The 22,026-nt window shown below is 40.5% G+C and overlaps 1 protein-coding gene across 5 annotated transcripts in view; it reads right to left on the bottom strand.

Moving 5' to 3' along the window:
- Nucleotides 1-8,871: 8,871 nt before the first annotated feature.
- ZFC3H1 (zinc finger C3H1-type containing) overlaps nt 8,872-22,026 on the bottom strand; it is a gene marked incomplete at its 5' end in the record, with an annotated part of 38,596 nt that continues 25,441 nt past the window's right edge. For 2 of the 5 annotated variants that reach the window (XM_083463221.1, XM_083463222.1), the window contains 13 exons: nt 8,872-9,800; nt 9,926-9,988; nt 11,356-11,395; nt 12,005-12,106; nt 13,115-13,215; nt 13,822-13,987; nt 14,072-14,176; nt 14,949-15,059; nt 16,415-16,509; nt 17,136-17,334; nt 17,721-17,826; nt 20,611-20,848; nt 21,524-21,715. In XM_083463221.1, the coding sequence (XP_083319347.1) occupies nt 9,663-9,800; nt 9,926-9,988; nt 11,356-11,395; nt 12,005-12,106; nt 13,115-13,215; nt 13,822-13,987; nt 14,072-14,176; nt 14,949-15,059; nt 16,415-16,509; nt 17,136-17,334; nt 17,721-17,826; nt 20,611-20,848; nt 21,524-21,715 (1,656 nt within the window). In that variant the 3' untranslated portion in view covers nt 8,872-9,662. Of the gene's footprint in view, nt 9,989-11,355; nt 11,648-12,004; nt 12,107-13,114; nt 13,216-13,821; nt 13,988-14,071; nt 14,177-14,948; nt 15,060-16,414; nt 16,510-17,135; nt 17,335-17,720; nt 17,827-20,610; nt 20,849-21,523; nt 21,716-22,026 lie in introns of all 5 variants that reach the window. The other 3 variants (XR_014516573.1, XR_014516574.1, XR_014516572.1) reach the window with 3 other exon arrangements.

The following is a 22,026-nucleotide window of genomic DNA, read 5'->3' as shown; positions in this document are numbered from 1 at the left end:
GAGTGCCTTGGTATCTTACACTCGCAGAAGATAGGCAGCAGTTCCAAATATTTCCAGAACATTTTTACCACCTCATGATAATAGAACTTGCAAGTAACTCTTTTTCACAGAGGACAAAAACATAAACCTAAAATACTTTCTCTCATAACGTTTGCAATTTACCTAATCTAATGTTTCTCACAGGCAAGAGGTATTGGAATTATAGTCCAGGGATTTTCATGTCACATACCTATAGCTTTTCATGTTGGAAGTTGGTGTCACCCTAACAAAATTCTCATGAGGAATTGCATGAAAGGCTATAATTTTAGAATAAGCCAGTAATGGTGAATTACAGTTGCCAACACAAAGGCTCCCCAAGAGGTAAAGATTAGAGGTAGTGAGGAGGAATGTAATCAGAGAAAGCTTAAGAAAACTTTTCCACACTCACCAACACTTACATTTGTTTGTAGTAGCCTATTATTGGGTATTTGACCTTGGGCAATAAACATCCATTGATGGATGTAGACCAGCAATTTAGCCAACAATAATGCAACTTCCTTTTGAGATATAGACTGATCTAGCATGTAAAGTTTTTAAAAACCTCTGCATTATGTTTGAACAAATCTGACTTCAAATTATGAGAGATTTTGTGCTGCTTTTCATGATACCCCGCTTTAATAGAAAATGCCAATTTATGAAAAAAGTACTAAATATATTTCTTCCCATTTTGGTATACTCATGCGTGGAAACAAGAAGGAATAAACAATTCCATTAATATTTTTCCATCACCAAGATTATCATGCTGTATGTGGAACTGCACTTGAAAAGCATCCAGAAAATCAAATTAGTGCAAAATATTACAACAATTTTTTGTCTGTGGCTGGCTAGAGTTTATTTCTGAGGTGCTATATGAGCCTGTGATTGCATGCTCATTTCTAGACACAATTTAAGTTCCTAGTGTTCATTTGAGGAAAAATAATATATATAGAAAGGAGAATTATTGAACGCCAAGATCCAAGTTTGGGGCAAGTACTCTTTGGTGAGAGAACCCCAACAGATATTTAACATTACAAAACTTGCAGCAAAGTAAAGTATGGAAATATAGGCTGTTAGACTTTTAAAATATTCCCTTTAAGTTCAAAAGTAAGTTTAAAATGCTTTACTTACAAACTCACCAAAGGTCAGAGTCATGTGCTTTTCAATACAGAAGGCACGTTCAACTCCCAAGAGACTGTGATCTACACCCAGTATTAAAAAACTGGCAGTGATCTACCCATTTTCATTGGAAGGAGGAGGAGTGTGTGAAGTTTAACTTTCGGTAAACTTTATTTAATCCTACGATCGATAAGAGGATCAACCAGGGATCTTCCAGTAGATCACGATCTACTGGTTGGACATGCCTGCAATACAGCATCCAGAAAAACTTACACAGGCAGTAAAACTTAGTTACAGAGTGGTGAATGCTCCTAAATTATTGGTATAGGAACTCAAGAGTGGCTTGTGAAAACCATGCAGTCTGAGTTGTAGCAACTAGCTCAAACCTCTTTACATGCTGAGCTGCTCAGGCAGACTGAAGGAGACCAAAGGCTTGACTGCCTTGTTCCTCTCAAGGTGAGGGGGAAGTGGACATAGCTAAGTTAGGTAGGACTGCTTACTCTATGGTATTAACCCCTTCATGGATTAATTAGATTTCAGCATGTTGGCTACATAAGCTGGTTATCCCACAACGAGTTCAGGTGGGAATCTGTAGACCTCCAGGTGTTGCTAGACTATATATCCTCTCATTCCTGATCATTAACTACACTGACTGGGGCTGACAGAGTTGGAGGCCCACAATACTTGAGAGGCCACAGCTTTATCTATCCTTGTGCTAGCTAAAGCCTAAAACATTTTGGAATGCAGGTAAGTACTGTCTTCTCTGTACATACCACACCATGCTTCAATCAACAGCCAAGCTGTTTTCAATATGTCTCATATCTGTCAGGGGAGGAGAGGACAGATCTATAGACATGGGGAATCGGAGGTCACTCAGATTGTGTGAATTTACAAGTGAAGCCTATGGCTTGGGGTAGCTGAGCCATGGGAATGTTGATAGTGTCTGTTTATAATGGAGAAGAAAGGACTGATCTGCATGAGCCTGTAAAGCATTTTGCTTTGTTGGTTTTTTATTGCATGTATATTTCATTGCTTTAAGCTGCTTTGAATTTCTTTGTGAGGTGTAAGGTTTTCAAACAAATAAATGATGGTTTGTGGATTTCTGGAGGAGAGCATTCAGGTTGCAGGAGGTGGATATTATTTATTTATTTATATTTATATTTTTTATTTATACCCTGCCCATCTGGCTGAGTTTCCCCAGCCACTCTGGACAGCTCCCAACAGAATATTAAAAACACAATAAAACATCAAACATTAAAAACTTCCTTAAACAGGGCTGCCTTCATGTGTCTTCGAAAAGTCAGATAATGCAGTTGTTTATTTCCTTGACATCAATGGGAGGGCATTCCACAGGGAGGGCGCCACTACCGAGAAGGCCCTCTGCCTGGTTCCCTGTAAAAAGACTCCCCTCCCTTGCCTCAGTTGTCTGGAGATCAGCAGGAATCAGGCTGAAAAGTTTCCATTCAGACTTTGTGTTGTGTGCAGACAGAAGGAGCAGTGAAATAGCGTGAGAGTTTGGACTGTTGTCCAACCGTGGTGGTCCTTGTGATGAGTGCAAGGGGGGCAATTTCCTTCCCCCAACTAAACATAGCCCCCCGATTCCCAGCTTTCATTGAGAGAGAGAATAGAACATATGAGAGAGGCGAAACATAGAAATGAGACAAAATGGGGACATCATTTTCTTCCCACGAGCCTGCTCCACCCAACTCCCCCTTACTTTGCTGCCTTGGAAAAACTACTGTGGGTGCCCTTGAGTCTAGCAACGTAATTAAAAATTTCAGCAATTTTAGTTGTTTGGAGAACAGCCTCCCACAGTGTTCCTAACTTGGGCTATGTAGGGGTGGGGGTGTCTTTTACCTGAGGCAGGTGTTGGGAGTGCACTGGAGCCAGAGTAAATGGTAATTTCGACATAGCTTTGTTATTTTATCCCAAACCAATCCAGATGTCCACCATCACCGAGATCAGGCTGAGGGCAGCCAAATAATTCTGCCAGCTGAGTTGACCCTAACAGGCAGCTGATGTGAGTTATTGAGTCTCCTGTAAACTGCTCACCTTGCGTCGGTGAAAGATGATCAAAGCTAGATAGGCAGACCGGAGACTCGCTGCTCAGAAGCCATGGCCCACTGAGAAAAATACATGGCACAAACACAATTGATCTCTGGCACCTCACATTTTAGAAATTAAACACTCCATCATTTTTATTTTCCTGGGGGACACACTGAGAATTCTTGATAATGAAAGTCATTAGAGTAATTAGGAAATTATTATCCAGTTCTAGATTGCCCAGTTACATTCCCTGGCAACCCTCTGCTTCCAGTTTTCCATCCAAAATTCCTCTGGCATACGGAAGACATTTAGAAACATTTAACATTTATGATTTTAAACCGTGCACCAGCCAAGGGTGACCTTAACTGGCTAGCAAAAGAATATCAGAGAATGGTTTCTAACAATTAGATCTTCATCATCATACCACCACTACCCCAAAAAATCAATATATTGTTATGCCTGGGTCTAAGGCTTTTCAAGAAGTATGTTACATATTTATTTATTTTTTTAAATCACATCCTCTTTCAGTTATTAAATGCACAAAGGGCATATTTGTCCCCAGGGAACTTGGGTAAGTGTAACATGACTGGAAACAGAATGTGTATGACAGATGATAGAACTCTTGCAATTAGAGTATAATTCCTACTCAATATTTCTTGGAAGTACAGTGGATGTAAATTTTACTGTGGGCCTAACCGAAAAGAGGTGCATAGGGTTAAATTCATGGTCAATCTCCTTCCTAGAAAAATTTCTCTTCCATTCATTATCTCTGTCCTATGCTCAGAGCAGACTTGTATGAATGAACCTAAGCATATCCCTAATTATTCAGGGAACACCTCTTAGTCATTAAAGGCACCATTTGGAAACAATAAAAAGCCCTAACAAACAAGGATGGGAGACTTTGTCCCTCGTGATTTACCTTCCAGGGGCCGCATTGCAAGTGGTAGGTGGGGCCAGAGAGCGAGGGAAGTAGCGGTTTTGAGGCAGAGGAAGAAATGCAGGCTTGCAGCTCTGGAAAATGTCTTTTGGGGGCTGCTTATTTGTAGGAGTTTAGCTGCATAACCTGCATTTTAGAAAATGAACTCAAAATTGGCATAAAATCCTTAAGTCTTTGTTGACGGCTGTTTCCAAAGGAAGCCAAGCTCAGGCAAGCGGTGCCCCTGGCACTTCCACAGCATCTGAACCAAATGTAACAATATATTGAGTTGAATGTGAACAAAACAACCACTGGGGATTATGGAGAAAATTCACTTCTTTTGGAGAATACAAGGAATCTACTTATACCGAGCAAATGAAGTCAAACCGGAAGATGTATTACAGACATTGATCAGTAAATGTGTGTACTTTTCAAGGACAGAGTGTGTATGCAACGTCAGAAATATACTGTTGAATACTACAGAGTTGCCATCACATTGCGGGAAGGATGCAAAGTCCCTTGGGGGTGTGGGTCATTTATACAATTATCCGGTTCCTTCAATGCATATGCATAGGGATCAGGTTTTGTTAACCTTCTCATGTCAGTCCAGCTTATATTAAGTACAATGATATGTGAGCTCATTTAACTAAGGCAAGGAATTTTTGGGTTTCTTTAACGGCAGACAGGATTGTCACCTTGATTGGATGCTGGAAGCTGGAACTTTCAATCACACTGCTAGTTGCAAGATTAAAATAAGGGGCAGAAATATTAGTAAACATCATTTTTCAAATAGGTAAGAGCTCAGAAAGATTCAACACAATTTCGTGGAAAAATCAGGACAATCCTAAAATGAAGTTCGTCAGCAGCTGGATTTCTGTAGAGGTGACCTACACTTTGATCTAAACTGACCTGATAAACCCCAACAAAAAGCTACTTACTGCGAGGCTCCTTGATGATGTCCCTGAACAAGGGATATAAACATGAGTTTCATGTGCCAGTTTGGATTTTATAGTCCTCAACTGACTCGTGTACGCTCTGAATTAAGTTGTTGTTTATATCTTGGAATGTGTCCAAGGGATATTCCGTTTTCTGCAGAATGAGTCCACAAATCTTGACACAGGGATTTTTTATTTTTACAATAGATACGTTCTAAGGCTCCACTATTCCATTCAGATCATAGCAATTATCTCCTTCCAGCAGAAAGTATCAAAAAGAGACCAACAGCTCTGAAGTTGCCACTGTGGCGTAATGGTTAGGGTTTTGGATTAGGACCTGGGAGAGCAGGGTTCGAATCCCCATTCAGCCTTGAAGCTCACTGGGTGACCTTGGTCCAGAAGTAAGGAGGAAGCCAGCCCCATGGATCCAAATATTTTTGGAAAGCATTGAAACGACTCAATTATTTGAGGTTCTCCCCGCAGCGGAAGCCTGCCCCCTATAATGTCTTCTTCCTGGGGTATTCCCCCCCCCCCCCGTGATTTCCCAACTTTGATTTCCTAAGAAAAGCTCAACAACTTTGGCTACCCCCCCCCAAAAAAAATCCTGACTACACCCATATCATGGATACAACATAGGGGAGGGGGTGGGGGGCTTCAGAAGAGCGAGTCACCAGCTCATCTACTTCATCTTCAGATGGAAATACAGCACTCAAAGCACACAAATTGTTAATATAAAAATACTGGAAGCAGCCACCTGTGAACAGCATGGAAGGCTCAAATTCACACACTTCTTAGGAAGGCAGCTAAAAATATAATCATCCTCCTTGCCTTCCTTTGACCTCTTTCTACCTATACAGGAAAGGCCTTAAGCTGCCCTTTCTTCTCGCCCCCGGGACTGTTCTGAACCGACAGGTGCAAGTGTGAAAAAAACTTTTTATGATCCAGGAGTACACTCCTCTTTAACGGAAAAGCAAATAAATCTCAGCATTCCATGCCAGCAATTTCACAAGCTTTGATTTCGGTTGCAGTAAGTCTTTATTGTGCCCGACAGCCAGGCAGGACCGTTAAGATTACTTCTGGCAGAAGTTCTACTGCAAACATATAAACATAGAGGAAAGAGGCTATCAATGCAATTGAACAGCCTCATCTGCAGTCACAACTTCCTTTCTTAGCATCACTGTTGCTTTAGCTGAAATGCCTTCATGAGTTTCACCAATTAATCAAAATACCATCTTTGCTTTCAACTTTTAAGTCTGGAAGAGGTGACTTTTTTTGACACAGGAAATCTGGTTGTGACAATTTAGCATCACCCTGTTTTTGAACTGTGTGTATTCCAGTATAAATACTAGTATCTATTTTTAAAGGGCTTTCTCCAGCACCAAATTAAAAGGAACCATATGCCTGAAAGTAGGGGGAAGCTCATAAACTTTTCACATGCAAAGCATGTATTCCACCATTGAAATACAATTATGCAGAATGTTCTCCCCAGTGAGGTCTGCCCGGTCGATCTCTGCACACCATTTCAGTACCAGGTAGAAACTGAACTTTTTACATGTATGAAATGTTTTTGTTTCATATGACTTCCCCCCCCCCTTATGGTTACCAATGCACTTACATGTATGTTTTTTGAACGCAAGTTGCTCTGCACCCTTTTAGGTGCAAGAGACTAAGAAAAAATAATAATCACAAATTCACACCTCTCTAATCTCTCCACAGAGGAAGGGGTGCCCAGAAATATGTATAGGAGAAATAAAAACTCCCAGTAATAGGTTGCAGCTGAATCAGTGTCACAGGAATGCTCCTGATGTGAAAAGGTTGCATCTGAATAACTTTTTCCAGTCAGGGAGCTACCTGCAAAATGGAAGAAAAATTCCCTTTTTTGGATAGAGAATATGCCACACCTGTGTCTGCTATGTACTCAGTAAAATATATAACTTTGCTTAATATATTTACCCCACCTCAGGACTAAAAAGGCACCTCTTATTTAAGAAAGTAAACACACTCTACTTCTTGTCAGTGGATTCAATGATACTTACCCCACAGAAAGTCTATAAAAGAACTAAGCTATGCTTGTGTTTATCAAAATAAAATGCCCTACTATTGCAGTTGTCTTCACTCCACATACAGCTTGAGTAGCATGGAAAAAGTGATTGGTATTATTGGTGTTTGCCTTGAAACACCAAATAGGATGAAAGGGTTTATTCCCACTTATGAAGAATCGCAGCAGAGAATTGTGCAAGACCAAGTGAGTAACAAGTTTGTAGCAGCCAGATGAACACTGAATGGTTTTTGTCCATAGCTGGTTCTCCTCAATTGCTGGTGGCAGATTGTTTTCTTTCTATTTAGGCATGAAATGAAGATTCATAGAATCATAGAGTTGGAATAGACCACAAGGGCCATCGAGTCCAACCCCCTGCCAAGCAGGAAACACCATCAGAGCACTCCTGACATATGGTTGTCAAGCCTCTGCTTAAAAGACCTCCAAAAGAGACTCCACCACACTCCTTGGCAGCAAATTCCACTGCCGAACAGCTCTTACTGTCAGGAAGTTCTTCCTAATGTTTAGGTGGAATCTTCTTTCTTGTAGTTTGGATCCATTGCTCCGTGTCCGCTTCTCTGGAGCAGCAGAAAACCTTTCTCCCTCCTCTATGTGACATCCTTTTATATATTTGAACATGGCTATCATATCACCCCTTAACCTCCTCTTCTCCAGGCTAAACATGCCCAGCTCTCTGGCATCCACTTGCTTTGTCCTCACTTCATGTGCTATCCCTCGAAGAGAGGTTTGCTGCCAGAGACCCAGCGTTTGACCTCAGGACACACCATTTTCCCTTAGCCTCAGCTTCTCTAATCTCGTTTAAGAGAATCATGGCCTAAATAGGCAGGGCAGGCATGGTGTTGCTAACAAAGAACAGTATTTGGACCAAAGGATAGTTCAATTTCTCTTTAATCTGAAAGTGATGCGACAGGAAAACCAGCGAACTGCATGCACAGTCCAACTGGGGAGTGGGGGTACAGAATAACGTGCACCCCACCTCCTATGGGAAAAGGGTGGCAACATTTGGATCTCTTACCCTGGAGAAAGGGTTAGGGCTAACATGACCTCAGTGTATAAAATCCTGCATGCCACGAAGTGGATAAAGGTTAATCCTCCGTCTCTCGTAACAAGAGAATTCATAGGCATCATGGGCATCCAGTGAAGCTGCATGTTGAAAGACCCGGGGCAGACCCAAAAAAAATTAAACTGTGGAACTTGCTGCCACAGGAAGCAGGGATGGCCACCAGCTTTAAAACAAGAGAAATATGTGGAAGGTAAATGCTATCAATGGCAACTAACCATTCATGGCTATGCTCTGCGTCGGAGGCTGTAGGCTTTTGAATACCTGCTGCCGGAAAGGGCAGGTGGAGTGTGTGTTCTTCTGGCTGGGTCCTGCTTTGGCGCTTCCCAGAGGCATCTGGTTGGCCACTGAGAACAAGATGCTGGACTAGATAGGCCCGTGGCTTGATGAAACATGCTCTGCTATTAACAAAATGTTCTGCCCCTTCCCAATCTGTGACTGTGGCTGAGGATTAGCTCATGTAAGTTGTTTCACTTTGTGGCTCCAGGGTGTGCAGTGGATAAGAGTTAGCTCCGGTTCTCCAGTGTATTTGTTTTTAATTTTAACCATCAATGTTCCTATCAATGGGAGGAAATTCATGGGAAATGTGTCCAGTGGCCTACAGTATTGACAAGCAAAACCAACCGAACCCCACATTTGCACCAGCTTAATTAAAGACAATGGAAACAGGAGATTTTTTTTAAAACTTATATTCAAAATATCTTTGTATAAACAATGGCAATACTACAGAGTAGTATTTTAATACAAATCAGTTCAATATTATTAACTGTTAAACTTTTATTATAAATTAAAATTTCTTTACAAAAAATTGCACATAATAAATTGACCACTCTTAGGTTCTGATGCACTGGCAATTGCAACTGTATCTTTAATCTTCAAGTTTAAGTCTCTGCCACAAGTCCAGAATGCAGAAAGGGCAGGAAACCCCCCTCATTGAGCCTTCAAGTGCAAAAAGCATACTTGTGGCCATGGCAGTTACTTTCCTTAAGAGCGGCTGCTTTTGTTATTATATCCTGCAATGAAAACGAATCTCCAAAACGAAACAAAAAGGGATTGGGAAAGAGGGTGGGGAGGGGGTTGGGAGGAAAACAAAGTGGACCAATTGTTTTTGCTGTAAACTCAGCCCGTATTATTAGCCCCAAACACAGATCTCTCAGGCATCAGTGCGAGCGTCAAGTGAAATCAGGAACCGCACAAAAGAAAATGAAAAATCGAAAATAAAATATAAAAATTAACACATTTAAAGTCTGTCATTGGGATGAACTATACTTACGTACATGATGTTATGAGAGTCTGGCAGGGCCCAGAAGCAGGCCATAGAGGACATTCATTTATCCAAGGAGGCGATCATGTCAATTGTTTCCAGGTTCAAGGAAAGCAGGCCAGAGAGAGACTTGATATGCTCAGCTTTGCGCATCTGCTTTTCAGAGGCCTAAAGCCAGAGATCAGCCTGGAGAATCATTCAAATGATTTTGGCATTTAATAGGACTTAGCACTGACTGCACCCAGTGTTCAGCGATTCGTGCTTTCTGTTCTGTAAGTGTTTAAATTTAAAAGCTCATCTAGGCTGACTCCAACCTCTTGGCACTTGGAAACTAGTTTTCTCAGGTTATCAGTTTTACCTCCTCCTGATGCTTCAAACAGGAGCTGCTGTAAGAGATGGTGAAGCAGACATAAGATTTAGCCAGAGCTGGAATATCACCACATCAATGGACATGGGATATGCAGAAAATTGAAATGAAACCTTAAACGGAAACATAAGGAGAAAACATTACATCTTTCCACAGGGTTGCGCAAAGAGGTAGCTTCTGAAAGGCTCTCTGATATAAGTGATGGACCTGTAAAGAAGAGACAAGAATCAATCTAATGTTATCCCAACAAAACTTATGTTTGTTGCGCAACATGAACTTTTTCTGTCTTATGTGCCTGTAACACAGGTTAGGAATGGTGAAGCTATTGGCAGGGAAACGCTTGAGGGCTACTGCTAGATTTAAGAGCTTTACATTCTTCAAAAAGTGCTTAGTTTTCAGGCTGTAGAGGAGACATGGAAGCCTGGTGATCACATTGTAAATGCTTAGGAACAGACAGGACTCTCCTAACTTTCTTCTATTTCAAATTGACTGAATTGGGTTTACTACATCAACAAGTTTCTGTGTGCCATATATTCAAAAGTTTGTACTGATCAAGTCACTGCAGACTCCTTTGTTGGATTTAAGCTTCTTTTGTTATTTAAAGGCTCTGCAATCCTACATCCACTTACTGAGGAATTAATGGTTCTGATTTCTTATCCACCCCTCACAGTGAGGACCCATGGTGTAACTATTTAAAAATACAGTATTGACATCCGCTAAAAAAAAAAGATTATACTGAAGGGAACATGATAGGTCCCAAATACATATCTTAGGCGTCAAAGGACAGAGTATAGAGGTGTGCCTTTATCAGCATGTGAAAAATTACAGAATGAAGATGTCAGACACACTTCTGTAGCTCAGGGACTGCCAAATAAATTGCCACTCCTTGGACACTTATCTAGTTTGTAGGGAAGGAGACAGCTATTTGGGACCTAAGCCTCATTCAAATAATCAGATTTTGCTTCTGACATGTACAGGATTGCACAGTAAATGAGCATTATGTGACCAAGTGGGATGAATTAAGTATGTTAAATTAACATCCTAAGTCTACTTGTGTTGGCACACTACTGTGTTTGAAAGCTGCAGGAATGCAAAAAGTCTGTGTTTCAACCAAGTCTGGCTCTAGCACATTGAGCCCCTGACAGAATTAACCTAAAAGGAAAAAAGACTTAGCCAGAACCTTCCTTCCTCCTTGCCTTCATTTGATAGCAGACATAATTTCTGAGGAGCAGACAGAGGACCTCTTTTACTCGAAAGCTAGCTTAGCAAGAGCACTGTTCTCAAACTACTTTTTTTTTTCTAAGGTGTAAACTAGTTCATTAAACCCAGGGGTGAGGCACAGAACTTTAGCTTAATGGTTGCCATCAATTTGATTTTAATTAATTTTTATAATGAAATGTTTTTAGAATGTTGCACTATTTTATTGTTGTTAGCCGCCCTGAGCCCGGCTTCGGCTGGGGAGGGCAGGATATAAATAAAAATTATTATTATTATTATTATTATTATTATTATTATTATTATTATTAGTTAAGTATCTTTGCAACTGGCTATTTCAATAAGCTTTTCTTACATACCTCTCTCTGTCCCTTTAGAAAGCACTCAGCAGCAATGGCTCTGAAGGGAAGAAATAAAAATGACTTATTTTTTTGCAGAATACCGAATATCTTTATGGGAAGAACACTGAGTATGGGATGGAACTATAAAAGTCCTGGAAAGTAACAGACTAACTCCCAATGATGATAATCTATAGTGAAGAGACAAAAAAGATCCATTTCATAAACAATCTTACATGAGCAAGACATTTCAGTTGTTCCCATTATGTACAAACACTGCAGACAATGATCAGTTCATCACCACTGGATATTGCTATTATGATATATAAAGGGGAGGGTAGAAAGGAGGAGGGAAACAGAAGTCAATAATTTAATGGTAAACATTCCAAAGCAGCAACAATAAAATTCATCAACACATTTTCCTTACTTAGACACACAAGGCATACTTACTTCTGAAATATTTTTTGTATGGGAAGCAACAGTCCTCATTTTACGACATTAGTGCCAGGAATCTGTCTAAACCAAAGTTTGTGGAAAGACTGCAATAATGAAAAACCTTTCTAGCATAAAACCAAATTTGAAGGCCTACTTCAAATGTAGCTTTATGAAGCAAACCTTATTTTTTTAAAAAAGATTATCTATGTTAACAGGTGTATGACTGTTGAATTACATTTTCCAGATGGCCAGGCATGTTGGGATATTATATGTAAACATCTTGGCTTGTAGTTTCAGAATCTGGACATTGCTCTCTTCCCAGTGTTGTTGAAGCAGCCTGCAGTGACAAAGGAGCAAAGGGAAACATGCAGTGCTGAATAAGAATGTAAAGCAATAATACTAAGCTCTTTTAAAAGTTTGAACAGGGGGTGGGAGAAGAAGTGCAAGTGAGAGTGCAGTTATGGAAAAAAATACACCCTCTGTTGTGGTTGTACACATCAAGACATGATATTGTATCATGGTTTATAAAGCCCAAATGGAGAAGCCATGCGTGAAAAACTAAGTACACCTTATCACTCAATAGCTTGACGAACCACCTTTAGCAGCAATAACTTGAAGTAATGGTTTTCTTTATGACTTTCGCAATAATAGTAGTTGTAATAATAATACTATGGAATAACAGGTGGAGCCTCTCTGTCCAGTGTTCTTACAAACCTACTGTAGAATACTTGGTCTAAGAATGAGTCCCACAACACCCAGACATAATGCCGGGGGGGAGGGGAGAGACTGTTCTATCTGGCAAACCAAAATGCTTGCCCTAATGTAATGATAACCTTAGAGCAAGGCTTTCCAAATTTTTCAGGTTCGTGACACACTTTGTGGCACAGTAATTCAGTTTTACTAGCAAACTAACCCTTTTCCAGCCCCGGAAAGCTTTGCCTTAGAGCAACACTAAATTCCTCTCCTCGCGTTTTTTTTTTTTTTTTGTTAATATGATTTCTCAGCCTTCCTACAAACTGAAATAATACATGTTATGTATTAGTTCTCTTTGCTCTATGCCAGGCCTTCCCAAACCTGGGTCTCCAAGCTGTTTTTGAATTATAACTCCCACCATCCATAGTTAGCAGGACCAGTGGTCAGGGATGATGGGAAGTCCAAAAGCAGCTGGAGTCCCAAGCCCTGCTCTAGACTATTTATTTCCAGATCTAATCTTTGTGAAGATTTTTTTTTCTTCAAAGAAAGCCCAACTCAGCCATCCAGCTTAGAAGATGGCAAGTCAATTTTTTAAAGGGCAGCGGGAAAAACAGGTACTTGCTCCTAAATGCTTCTGCCGATATTCTCTTACCTGAATGCAAGTCCAGGATTAGCAGGCATGGTAGAGCAAAATCTTTCCAATGCTTTGGAATGCTGAGACTTCGGAATACAACTCAGATAAAAGAAAATAACCTGCAAAGGTTAATTTTCAAGAAGTTAGGTCATTCAAGCTGCATGCTTTGTTCACAAATCCAACACTTGATGACGAAGACAGTGGCACTGAGTTAGTAGCAGCATCTACAAGCAGCTCTTCCAGGTACCAGTGGCCCCAAAGATGAACCACAGCAAGAAGAACACAGGGGAAATTGCACTTTTCCAGCAAATGCTGGAGTCCTTCAAAAAGTAGGGAGAGCTGGTGGAAGAGACAACACCAGCTGACACAGCATTTCAGAGGTGTCAGCCAAGGATGATCTCCAAGCAGCCTAAGGAACCTGAAGGAGGTCAGCTCCAAAAGGAAAGTGTGACAGACAACACTTCCCTATACAGCAACACTAGGCTTCTACAGCTCGCCAATCCCCAGCCTACAAAACATTTCAGAGAAGTTGATACAAAATTAGCCACTGTGCAAACACTCTGCAGCAAGAAGCTTTTGTATGTGTGTTTAGTTCTCATTTCCCTTACAGGACTGGTATTTTAGTGCATTGTGTTGAACAAAATACTAAGGAAACCCTACATGTATTTCAGCATAATGTGTTTTATACACAGAGTCCTGTATCTGAATTACCAAAATACTTATACCTTGTTGTGGAATTCATAGTTGGTCCAGTAATCAGCGGTGCTAAATGGAATAGGGTAACGGGTGGGGACTGTAACAAGACATCTGTTCACAAGATCTGTAAAAAGCTTCAATTCTTGAACTTGATTGTTAGATCTGACAACCTTGCCATTGATGAAAACAAGGTAACTGGAAAAGAGGAGAGAAACCCAGGTGTTAACACTTCCAAATGCAGTACTTTTACAGTTATAATGTCTCGTCATTTAAACTTACTCTATCCAAATCTGCTGAACTATTTCCTCTTGCATAACTGCTCCCAGAGCTGCCTCATAAGCATCCACTGCATCTCCAGAACTTCCATGAAGAGACTGGTATAAGCTATTTTTCATTGAAAGAAAACAGCGTTAGCTTTTCTGAAACTGTTACATGCCTTTTGTGAAAGAAAAGGGCAATGGAGAAGCTTGACATTATACACAAGTATAAGCCCCCAAAATGATCAGAGGTACAAAATGTTTCCTAGTTTTAAAAGTGTTTCAACACTTTAACTATTCACAGTGGTTAACAGGCAATAATTAATACTGAAATTAATGTAGTTAATGTAAGTCAGCAAAACAGCTCTTCATCTCTTTTTGACTGAATGTCTGCAAGAAAAATACTGCGGCCAACAACGCAGATGAGAGTATTTTAGTAGAAATTCCTTACACTTTATGAATCTAAGCACTTGAAGAAAGGGATTTTGGCAGCTGCCTATGTACTTCTAAGAAGTTCTCTCTTCCATTTATATATAATTCAAAACTAAAGTGTGGGACACAGGGCTCAAGCAGCACATCTGCCTTCTGAATTTAAACTTAAACACAGCCAACTTCATGGTGTTTTAAGTAAAAAAAAAATCACAACAGATGTTTGTAACACCAAACTGCAAAGCTAAATAGCATAAGAAAGGGCAAGCAAAGCAGTGCATGGTGTATGTTCATGACAGAAATACCAAAATCCTAAAGGATACTGGCAGAAACTAGGACAACCATGGCACTCCTTATATTTGCTCCTATTATATATAACACGAGATTAGCTGCCTCCTCAACAATCTGTAGTTCCCTACTTAGATAGCGTTGCAATATTTAAAAATTTATCAGACTTTGGAAAAACTCACCAGTATATTTGCCACAAGTAAGGAATTTGCTGGTTTAAAAGCTCTTCTGTAAAGCTTCCCTTATACATAGGCGGTGTGAATTCAATTGGCATTGGGAAATTCAAAAAATATCTAGAACAAAGAGTCCTTATTCAGTGTGACAAATGTTCACTACACCCAAACAATCCTAACCTGAAGCAATCTGAGCAAAGAGTGGACACACCACCTATGTCTATCTCTCAGCGAGTAAGAGGCAGACTAGAATTTGGAAGAAGTGTATGGCAGCCACTGAAAACGGTAGCCGCTTGTCAAGTTTTCCCATCTGTAGTGTAGAGCATAGCTGCGTTTCAAAATCATGATTTTCTGCATTCCCTTGTGCCAAGGATTACTGTGGTATCTAGTTCAATTCCAAGTGAAAACAAAACAGTGAAGGAGATACCAAAGAAATGTATTTAAGCTATGCTTAATATGCTTTTAAAGAGATGTCTGAAGAAGGCTTTGTTATAATCCTTTCACAATCTTATGAGAACATACGAATATGTGTGATCCGCCCTGACACCTGCAGGTATACGGCGGTATACCAATTTTAATAATAAAAAATACTGTCTCTTAAGCAAAATATTATCAATATATAAACACCTTCCCTTTATTGACTATATTAAATATATTAAGTACGTTGGGTTTCCCCCCTGTGTTTTCCTTATTTGTTTATTCATGATATTCTGAATTAAAATATTAACATTTAAAATTTAGTCATAACCTGATGTTTTTTTTGAAAATTGTGCAATTATTACGGTATATGCTTATTTGCTTGTTTTCCTTTCAAAACTTATATTTTAAGTGTATGGACATATGCATACCTATATAAACATGGCAAAATAAAGACGCCTTGCATTATGTGCAAGCCACTAACACACTTTTTACCTCAAATGGAGTGTTTTCATTAAGTTACAGAAACTCATAAGGTAACATAGGCTCCCATAACAACCCCAACTTAGGGTGCTGCAAGGCTTATTTCAAAAGCCTGAGGTGTTGCAGAAATCTATCTTCCTGTTTGCAGCATCAGTTTCAGCTACTTAACCTGGCTACCTCATATGTAAATGTGGTTTATGCCAATAATTACAGGGTGCTAAAAGATTCTGGAAGAATAGCTCAAGAAATAATAGCCTCTCTCGACTTCGCTGTGCACCACTTTTCTAAAAATATTTGTCTACTTTTATATCACAAGCACTAGTTGCCTTATGCTCAACACACAAACTGACAAATAATAAAATAACATGTGAATTGCTTTTCACTGTACTGCGAAATCTAAGGACAGCATCGCCATAAAGTTCTGCAAGCAACTATGGTTTGTGCAAAATGGCAATGTGTAACGTAAGTGATTTTACAAGTAACCATACAGAAATTTTATAAACGGAACCAAGCAAGACATTACATAAACCGAGCTCATAGCAGCATGGAATGATTAGTTTACTTGCCACACTTACCGTAACAGATCCACAGGACTGTTGTCTCGAGTCACACACTCAAAGAATGCTGCAACGAAGGCTTGCAACAGTGGAGGAATACTATCTGATCTATTCTGTCATGAGAGAGTAAGTGACATTGGACTAAAGTTACAAAATGTGAAGAGCAAATCAAACTTCTGCGTAATACATTGTAATGGCTCTTTCAAAACCAAGGCTGCTATAGGAGTGATGCAGAGGGTGGGCAGACATTACCCAAAAGCAGAATGCTACCTAAATTTTCTGCAGTGCTTCAAATGGTTAACATTCAAGGATGACCTTTTTGATCCCTCCATAGGTTAGCTGCATCAGCTCACCCTTTTGCACGTTACAAAAGAAGAATAAAGAGTCTCACACAACTGTTGCAACATCTGTGTCACATTCAGCTTGCCCCAACCGGATGTTTTCCTCAACCCAAGCTGGAGCAGATAACAGTTGAGTCCCAATCATCTGAAGAAGGCTGTTCTACATCGTCCAATAAACCACTCCCTTCAGATTCACATTCCAGGGTTTTTTTTTAGCATTTGTGGGCAACAACAACTTTAGGCAAAATAAAAACTCAGCTGCTTAAAGTCTGAAAATCAAACTCCTGGTCAAATCCTTTCACTGTAATGTACTGTGAATGTCACTATTTTGTATTAAATAAACTTAGTTCTCTCTCCAACCTGTTATAAAAAGCTGAATAAAGTCATTGGTGTTTTACCTGCAGAATGAAGAATTTGCACATAAAGTAGAAAACCTGGGCATTTTGAGGGTTTTTCTCAAATGCTGTAAGCCACACGTCACATGCTTTTTCCATCTGGCCAGTCCGCAAGTACAAACCAACTAGTGCTTCTAGCAGCCGACAGTCAATGGGGTTTAGTTTCAAGAGTGATTTACAAAGCTCAATAGCAGCTTCCCACCTTGAATGAAAACAGTGAAAAACAGCAATTACTTATCTTATTTTTAAAAAAGACAGTGACCTAGAAGAAGAACTTCCAAGACAATCTTGTGAACTATTACACTCTTTCCTATTACCTATTCTTTTTTAATCATAATATTGGGCATGAACCTCCTTTCTTAGTGCTGCTAGATTAATCTGTGTTAATACCAGAAAAATGGGAAATTGTCACTCACCATGCATTTTTTGTACAAAGGATTGTATTCAACTAAATTTTACTCAGAAGAGACCCATTTAAATTAATTGCCTTGGCTAACTTGCAGCAATTAATTATAGTGGTTCTACTCTGAGTAAAACCAAGTTGAATATAACCCATAATGCTTAATAGCAATTTTGCAAGTGACTTACCTTTCTAACAGCTGCTGCAAAATGACCATGTTTCTATATAGCGGAAGACAGAGAACTACTCTTTCATCAGCTGCAGAATCCTCACTGGTGCACGACTGGATGGCATCTAAAATCAAGCAAACACCAAGTAAGATTACACATTCACAAATACAAAGCTTTACCGCAAAAAAGCTTATAAGTTAGGGGGGATGGGGAGACAATGTAGTCATGCATTTCATTTCAGTCATTGTGCTTTACTTAGGTATGAAATAATTTCAGAGTTTCTTTAAGAGATGAAGATGTAAATTATCCAAGCAGACAAAATTAAATTTTCAGATCCCTTTACAAAAATACCAACTAATAATAATAATAATAATAATAATAATAATAATAATAATTTTAAAAACCGGAAGAGATAAGATCTGAGTTCTTTCAAACTGTTAAGAAAGCAACAAAGCCAGTCCTCCAATTATCATTGATTATTCTCAAAGCAAAATTATTTTTTATGAACATTTGAAGAATTTCCTTTGTGTACATACATGTGCATTAATGAACATGCAGGATCTGTGTCTCAGTTCAGTTACTTGTTGTAAACAGATTCCTCTTACTATTATTTACTACTGCCTTCTCTGCTTGCTGCGCTCACAAGCCCCTGTTCCCCTTCCCACATTCTTGACCAACCTCCCCTCCCTCTATCCCTTTACACACACCACCCCGGCCTATCCTTCCACAGCTCACCCAAGCCCTCCCCCCCTTTGGAAAGAGGGGGAGGCCTTCACCCAGCTGCTTGCTAAAAAACAAGGTAAAGGGCCCTTTCCTTTAAACCAGTTTCCCAACCTTGGGTCTCCAGCTGTTTTGGGCCTATAACTCCCATCATCCCTAGCTAGCAAGACCAGTGGTCAGGGATTATGGGGATTCTAGTCCGAAAACAGCTGGAGACCCAAGGTTGGGAAATGCTGCTTTAAACCTATCTGCCGGTGCATTTAAGGGAGGGGGAGAAGGAACTTCCCCCAACAGCATGCTAAACTTCAAGATGAAGGGCCTCCCAGCATCCATTCAACAGCTCACCCCAACCAGCCTGCTGTTCTTCACGCTACAGTTTGTATGGCTAACACTGCTGCAAATATTACATTTTTTAAACCTATAGGAAGAAATTCTCAAGCCAGTCTGGCACGATCCACTACAATAAACTGTCTTGCTGCAAAGTACATGGATTCTACTCAGAAGCAAGCTCCATGGGATTGGTCCCAGATGACTTGTAAGGATATAAGTCATGGCTTCTCCTATATATGCTAAACATAAGCAAACTGCCTCTAAATCAATGAAGACCACAAGAGACTACACATTGAAAAGCAAAAGTCCACTGCATATGTAACCGTAGCACAAATATTTTAATAATAATAATAATAATAATAATAATAATAATAATAATAATAATAATAAAATTTTATTTATATCCCGCCCTCCCCAGCCAAAGCTGGGCTCAGGGCGGCTAACAACAATCAAAATAATCCAACATTCTAAAAACATTAATTATAAAATTAATTAAAATCAAATTAATGGCAACCATTAAGCAACATTCTGTGCAGATTGCCAGAGGAGGGGGTCAGGCTGCGCCCTGATCAAAGGCCTGGTGGAAGAGCTCTGTCTTGCAGGCCCTGCGGAAAGATGTCAGGTCCCACAGGGCCCTAGTCTCTTGTGACAGAGCGTTCCACCAGCCGAGAAAGCCCTGGCTCTAGTTGAGGCCAGCCTAACCTCTCTGTGGCCTGGGATCTTCAGGATGTTTTTATTTGCAGACCGTAATTTCTCTGTGGGACATACCAGGAGAGGCGGTCCCGTAGGTACGAGGGTCCTAGGCCGTATAGGGCTTTAAAGGTTAAAACCAGCACCTTAAACCTGATCCTGTACTCCACCGGGAGCCAGTGCAGCTGGTATAGTACTGGATGAATATGATCTCGCAGCGAAGACCCCATAAGGAGTCTCGCCGCGGCATTCTGCACCCGCCGGAGTTTCTGGGTCAGTCTCAAGGGCAGCCCCACGTAGAGCGAGTTACAATAATCCAGTCTGGAGGTGACCGTCGCGTGGATCACAGTGGCTAGGTCAGGGCGAGAGAGATAAGGAGCCAACTGCTTAGCTTGGCGGAGATGAAAAAATGCCGCCTTTGTTATAGCTGTAATCTGCACCTCCATAGAGAGGGAGGTATCGAAGATTACACCCAAACTCTTAACGGACGATGCTGACACTAATTGCACCCCTGCAAGAGATGGGAGTTGCCCCCTCAATCCCATATCGCCCCGTCCCAGCCAGAGGACCTCTGTCTTCGAAGGATTTAACTTCAACCGGCTCCGACGTAACCATCCAGTCACAGCTTCCAGACATCTGGTCAGTGTGTCTGGGGCCGAGTCAGGATGACCATCCATTAACAGATAGAGTTGGGTGTCATCGGCATACTGATGGCAACCCAGCCCAAAACTCCGGACAAGCTGGGCGAGGGGGCGCATAAAGATGTTAAAAAGCATCGGGGAGAGAATCGCACCCTGAGGCACTCCACACACCAAGGAGTGGCGCGATGACAATTCCCCCCCCAAGCGCCACCCTCTGTCCCCGACCAGAGAGAAACGAGCGCAGCCATTGAAGGACTGTGCCCTGGATCCCCACGTCGGCAAGGCGGTGGTCCAGGAGTTCGTGATCGACCATGTCAAAGGCTGCTGACAGGTCTAGAAGAATCAGCAGCCCCGACCCGCCTCAATCCAGCTGCCTGCGGAGATCATCTGTTAGGGCGACCAGAGCCGTCTCGGTCCCATGACCAGCGCGGAAGCCGGACTGGAATGGATCGAGAGCCGATTTTAGATATTCTATCAATATTAATTCAAGAAATAAACCACAGCTGAATTTAAATGGGTAACCTCACCTTCAAACACAGCTAACAAAGTATCAGGATCAGCTTTCACATCTTCAATTGTTTTCCAAGGTATTAAAAAAGGCTCCTTCTTCATTATTTTTGAAGGGTTGCTATTGGCAGGATCATAGAACTTGATGGGGAGATCGCCAAACTCAATCAGATGTATATAGGATAACCAAGCTAAGCAGCGGTCACTTATGGTGAGATGTTGCACCAAAACCGGTTCACTTTCTGACTTCAGTGCATTCTGCGGAGAAGAAAGTTATATGATTAAATCTGACAGCTTAAATAACAGGCAACCTTACTATATTATGCCTAGTCATAGAAATATATTCTAGCAATCGAGCTTGAATGTTTTGTTTCACCAAACAGATCCCATGGTCACAATTGGGGAATTCCAGGTTTTAGAAATTTGCCTGGCCTTATTTGTTCTGTAACCAAGTCTTACATTTTTTTAAAAAAATGCTTTAAGGTTTTACAGTATTACAATTAAGCAGCATATAAATGTTGTGAAATAAATAAATTTGCAGTTAAAACTATTTCTACAAGGACTGAGATGGCAGAAGACACAAATGTTGAAAACTGTATGCAATGGCCATATATTACACTGGTAGGCCATGTGACATAGGATCATTTAATCACAGACAGTAGCATAGACCACTGAAGTCCCTGCTCCCTAGAACACCCAGTAAAAATGGTGGAGATTTTGTAATCTTATATATTTACAAGCGTTTTTTCATAACTGTAGGGAAGCACACTCTGGTCCATATGAAATTGCTCTCATCTGCTACTGAATAGTGCAGCAGGGACATTACCTTCAAACTAGATATATAGGACAAAACAGCAATGGATGCCAAAGCCAAAAATCACTTTGATGAAAATATACCATAACCACCATAACATGATATACATAAGCAAGTACCTGGAATAACGCAACAGCATTTTGATATTTCCCAGTAAAAAGGCTTAGGTGAACTCTATACAGCAACATCTCCAGCAAGTGAAAGGACCGAAGATCCAGATTCTCTTCACATTTTGGACTCTCCATCAGGAACTGTAGCATTCTCCCACACACATAATCCTTTCCATCAAATGAGTTTTCCAGATTTAGAAACTGAATGGCAGTTAAGAAAGATAAAACGTTTGAGGATTCATCTCATTTTGTTTCGGGATCTAAAGAGCTGTGTGCAAGTGTCGAAAGCGCTTCTGTGTATGCACAGAGACATTTCTGAGATTAATTAATTAATTAAGAAGAAGAAGAAGAAGAAGAAGCCACTCTGGGTGGCTTCCAACAGAATATTAAAATACAGTAGTCTATTAAACATTAAAAGCTTCCCTAAACAGGGCTGCCTTCTAAAAGTCTGGTAGTTGTTTTTCTATTTGACATCCACAGGGCGGGTGCCACTACCAAGAAGGCCTTCTGCC

The sequence above is a fragment of the Podarcis liolepis genome (genome assembly GCF_965112155.1).
Source record: "Podarcis liolepis genome assembly, chromosome: 10".
Taxonomy (NCBI): Eukaryota; Metazoa; Chordata; class Lepidosauria; order Squamata; family Lacertidae; genus Podarcis; species Podarcis liolepis.
This window is presented reverse-complemented; position numbering and strand designations above follow the sequence as displayed.